Consider the following 4,861-nt stretch of genomic DNA (forward strand, 5'->3'; position numbering starts at 1 on the left):
TCTAAAGATGAATAGCAGTGAGAAGCCAATAGGGCCCAGCAACTGACCTGTGATATGACAGAAAAACAGGAATGACCCTTAGAAAATTCAGGGCTGTTGTCATGCATCCCCATTTGTCCCCCCATGAAGCAGGGCAGCTCCTAGAGACTGCTTTGCAAACCATAATCAAAACTGAGGGTCAGTAAGTTTTTTTTCCTCAGCTTGTTACAATTTGTTCATCCCTCATAAGGCATGGACAGGGCTGTCCCCCTCCATAGCAACTGGGAAGGTTATAGCTATCATGTGCAGTACCACAGAATTATTGGAGTATGCAAGTTTTAAATTTAATTGAAGAGCCCTCCTGAGGAACTATATAGACTTAGACACTCATGTCTCCTAAAGTTGGAAAGTTCTGAAAGAGAATGACAGCGAGGAAACAAGAACATTGTTTTAACTTACTTAATTCACTAACAACTTTCCTTGAAACATTTTATTGATCAGATAAGCCCCAGACCTATTAAACCTGCATTTGCTATTTTATTTAGAGCACAGGGGTTTTGAAACAATGGAAGAGAGTTTTTTTGCACTTTTAAATATTAACAAGTAAAACCAAATTCAATTTTTCAGTACATGAAAGGGGATGCTTTTAGCTGTCTTCACATCCAGATTCTGGATTGTGCATACAATTAAAAAGGATTCTATGAGTGATGAACAACTTAGTTTCTGTTTTATATGTAACTCAGTGTTGGCAAAAATGCTAAGACTGTGAATGATGCTAAGAGAATGACTAAGACTGATCCTGCAACCACTTACTACTTATGTCCCTCAGCAGCTTCACTGATTTCAGTGCAACAGCTCACATGCCTAAGAGTTTGCAGGACTGAGACCTTTGAAAGTGACTATAAGTGGAAGTTAATTTAAGATGTCCATTTGTATTATCCCAGTTGAGTGAAATGCAAAAGTCAGGAAATACTGCACATGAAAATTAGGCTTTTTCAGCTTTAATATATCATGTATGATCCAGTTAAGTGATCAACTGAATGGTCCCAGAGAGCATTTCTCCCTATTTGGAGAACTGGACATTAGGGTAAAAGCAGTAGAGCCCTGGCCTTAAGGAGAAAAACATCGGGACTGCAAGTAATTAGTGGGCACGTCTATGTGAGATGCTACTGTGCAGTGGTTACTGTGCATTTATCTAGTACTTGTATAAGCAAGTAACAAATAAACGAACAATAACTGGAGATACTGTGCAGCAGCACCAACAAACGTCTTTTAAGTGACACTACTGCATAGTAGCCTAATAATATTGCGCAGTAGCATATTAGCACTGTTAGTGCTGTGATGTGCTACTGTGCAGTATTATTCAGCTACTGCATAGTTAGCATCTAGAATAGATGTGCCCAGTTATGTGCAAATTCATCATCTCCTCCCTGGGTAATGTCACACACTGAAGATATTAGCCACAGAGCAGCAGCAGAGGATGTGTTCTCATGCATCCTGTGACAAGGTTTACAAGAAGTATTTTGGACTAAGAGACAGCTGACAGAGACTGAAACTAATCATTTGCAGAATGAACAAACATTTTCCTGAGCACCATGTCCTGTGGCATGTTCTGATTCTGCCATAAGTAATTCCATACCTTGCACACATCTTTCTCCCCCACCTATGAACATGTGTATGAACTGATGTTAAGGTACAGAACTACAGTGAATTTTCATGGGAACAACCATCTCTGCGGGTGAAGTACAGCAGAGCTTAAGGCAGAGTTTTGAGAGGAGCCCCACACACCATTCCACACCATTTTAGAGGCATGTCTTCCACAATAATCTTCTCTTTTCTGAAAAGGTCATGGAGTGAGAATGGAAGCTAGAAATGAAAGCTCTAGTTCTCCTTTGCCTCATCCTCTGCCACAGCAGAAAGAACCAAATACTGTGTGTTAGACCATGATCCAGTGCCAAACAGCATTTAGGGACTTTGGGAGTAGGACAGCCTGCAGAACTATGTTCCCAGTCAGGAGACAAACTGGTGGAGAAATTAAGGCAGTAGTTTTCACACTAATGGCCCACGGATCATCAGAACAGAGAAAGTATATTATAAGCATGGAAGCAAAGTGGAGAGGTAAAGTTTGTTCTTTCTTGCACATCAGCCTGCAAGATGAACATAGCTAGAGAATCTTTGCCACTATCTGTAAAGTAAATCATATAACAGAAACAAACAAGAACTGCTTGTTGTTAAAGGACATGTCTACAAATTCTGTTTAACTGGTTCCAAGTGAGCAGGCTTTCTGATATCAAAGTTAGGACTTTCAGCCAGAAACTATACAATGATTTCAGACAAAGCTCAAACCATTGATAACTGGATGCATGTGAAACAAAGGCCCTCAGCTGTTACAGTCAAACCAGTTTGGCTGATAATGCAACTTTGAGCTGTGTGCGCACAGAAGATAAAAACAGCAGCAAATCACATGAGTGACAGTGAGGATGGGTACAAATCATAATTTGAAACAAGCAGGTGGAGCTGGTCATCCTTGAATTGCATCCCCCAGAGGATGTTTATAGGTGTCTAGAAGGATCACAAGAAAGTCATCACAGTTCCATTCTTGCCGATCTGCCATGGTTCCAGTGGATAAAAACGGATAAGAATCCTTTGTGGGAGGAAAAAGAGAGAATACAAGAGAAAAGGAAAAAAGTGATTATAAAATGGAAAGTTATCTCCAGCAAGTTCTCAGCAAGCCAGAAACACATCACTAAACACAGCTCTCAGTAGTTTATAATTAAAGGGTGGAGTTGAAAAGGATCAGGAGCTGGATGCTTTATGGGAGCACGTCTGCATGGATTCTAAAGTCTTGTCACCACTAGTAGATAGCCAAACTTGTTCAACCATCCACTTATCCCCAGAACTTTGTAAATTCTCATTACTATAGCATTCAAGTGCCTCACCATCTTCAATATATGTCATCCTCACACCACCCTGGTGAGAGAAATAACATTTCCCTGTGCCCATTTCACAGAGGAGGAACTCTGGCATACAGTCTGAGTGACTTGCCCATGGTGACGCACAGTCTGTTGAAAAGCATGAACTTAAAGCCAGGTCTCCCAGCCACATACCTTCACCACTAGGGCATCCTTCCTTAGTAATCAGTTAGCAACCAGAATAGGAGAATCCTATTCATCCAGCCATAAGAAGAAAGCCATTCAACTGTCACAGCTCCTCTTCTGGAGTCACACCAACACAGCTCTATCTGTAATGCCAAGACCCTACCTCAGGAGCAGCAAGGCCATCTTTTAAGTCCCATCAATTTAAAGGCAACCCTTGCTATTGGTGCCCCTCTATTTTAACCAAGGATTTCACCCTTAAGTCCCCAGATTTGGGGCAGCCCTAGACAGCCACAGGGGGAACAAGGAAGATACTGTGCTCTAATGGGAAGGGACTGCAAGAAGTGACTGCTTTGGGGCAAGCCAGCAGAATAAGGCCCTCAAAGCCTCTGGCCAACTTCTCCTATTTTTGCTCAAACACAGACCTTGGACTGTGACGCTCCACAGCACCGAGCCGGCTCTCCCTGGAGCACTGCCCTGGCCCCGCTGGGCCCACGTCCCTCCACTGCGCTCACCTGTCCGGGCTGAGCCCCAGCTCCTTGGTGAGGACCTCGAAGAACTTGGCGCTGTGCCCTCGGTTCTGCTCAGCGGAGCCCACCACCGCGATGGAGGAGACCAGCAGCTGTGCGCAGGGCGCGGCAGAGCCCCCAATCACCATGGGCAAGCCGCTCTTCACCGTGACGTTGACCCTCTGCCATGCAGGGAAACAGTCACCAGGGAGGGAAGGGAGCAGGGCCGGTGGGCCTGGGCTCAGAGGAGGAATCCGTGCCCTGGGCAGGCAGGGCACACTCCCCTTCTAGGCAGCACCCCCGTCCCGTCTCGCTCGTCCGGGGGCAGAGGCATCAGGGCCCCCTGGCACCTGCCCAACAACGCCCCCCACCCCCACCCCGCCTGGGGCTCTGCTGTGACTCACATCCACGGGCTTGCCCAGGATGGAGGCGGCGGCGGCGCACAGCTTCTGCCCCAGGTCCGCGGCCAGCTGCGCGGCCGGGAGGCTTGTCTCCAGGTCCAGGAAAGGCATCGGGAGAGAGAGGCTGGCGCCGAGCCGCGGCGGGGACGAGCAGGACAGGAAGCGGCCGCAGCCGCCGCCGCCGCCGCCGCCGGGGCTTTCCCCGCCCGGGGCCGCGGGCTCGCGATTGGCCGCGGCCGGACACACCCTCCCGCGCGCGCCTCCTCCCCCGGCCGCGCACACGCCCCGCCCCAGCCCGGCACGGGCCTGGGGGGGGCAGGGAGCCGAGGCCTGGGGATGGACTCGTGGCAGGGATAGCTTGCAGCTCGGTGTTTCAGGTCCACGTCCTTAGAAGCAAAGGGGGCAAGAATCACCGAGAAAAGGTGCTGTGTTTTTTAATCAGACTTACATTATACAGCCTCCTAACAAGGCACTTTGGCAGCTGTTGAGGCTGCGAAGTAGATGTCTGATACAGGCTAAATAGCTCTAGGGCACACAAATCCTGCTCTGGGTTTTCTAGGAAGAATAAGCACTAATATCACTACAGCATATGCCAGAGCTGCCTGACTGGCTCTAATCCGTGTCCACAGGATCCCTCGGCGCATCTTGTGGCAGTGGGCACTGGCTGGTGTGTTGTGCTCAGTGTCCCCTCTGGGTATCCTGTTATTAATCTGTGATCTCACTCCCCTTCCTGTTTTCTCTTTCTGTCCTCCAGAATTAGTTGATGCGTCCACAGCGGCCACCCTTATAAAGGGAGGCTTATCATATTTTGTGACAGGCCTAAGTATATGATCTTTCAGCACGTTAGATAGGCCTGACTGGCTCTGAGGGTGGCTAG

The 4,861-nt window shown here is 47.8% G+C and overlaps 1 protein-coding gene across 2 annotated transcripts; it reads right to left on the minus strand.

Annotated features, from left to right (window-relative positions):
* Positions 1 to 454: 454 nt before the first annotated feature.
* On the minus strand, positions 455 to 4,193 carry LOC149857660 (D-dopachrome decarboxylase-like). 2 transcript variants are annotated; one of them, XR_016444250.1, is made up of 4 exons: positions 3,988 to 4,193; positions 3,590 to 3,765; positions 3,087 to 3,220; positions 455 to 2,623 (listed from the first exon to the last, which is right to left on the minus strand). XR_016444250.1 is itself a non-coding variant. In XM_090063180.1 (3 exons), the coding sequence occupies exons 1-3, from the start codon at positions 4,093 to 4,095 to the stop codon at positions 2,551 to 2,553; spliced, it is 357 nt and encodes a 118-aa protein (XP_089919306.1). In that variant the 5' UTR covers positions 4,096 to 4,190; the 3' UTR covers positions 455 to 2,550. The 2 variants fall into 2 exon arrangements, 1 of the variants encoding a protein (XP_089919306.1); XM_090063180.1 differs by lacking the exon at positions 3,087 to 3,220 and having other exon boundaries at positions 3,988 to 4,190.
* Positions 4,194 to 4,861: the final 668 nt, after the last annotated feature.

The sequence above is a fragment of the Crocodylus siamensis genome, chromosome 9 (assembly GCF_052110815.1).
Source record: "Crocodylus siamensis isolate JL-2025a chromosome 9, ASM5211081v1, whole genome shotgun sequence".
NCBI classification, from domain to species: Eukaryota; Metazoa; Chordata; order Crocodylia; family Crocodylidae; genus Crocodylus; species Crocodylus siamensis.

Excerpts from the sequence above, each read along its gene's own strand:
- LOC149857660 (XM_090063180.1), bottom strand. The coding sequence starts at position 4,095 with ATGCCTTTCCTGGACCTGGAGACAAGCCTCCCGGCCGCGCAGCTGGCC. Across the intron at positions 3,766-3,987 it reads TCCTGGGCAAGCCCGTGGAT|AGGGTCAACGTCACGGTGAA; the intron begins GTGAGTCACAGC and ends CCTGCATGGCAG. Across the intron at positions 2,624-3,589 it reads CTGGGGCTCAGCCCGGACAG|GATTCTTATCCGTTTTTATC; the intron begins GTGAGCGCAGTG and ends CCTCCCACAAAG.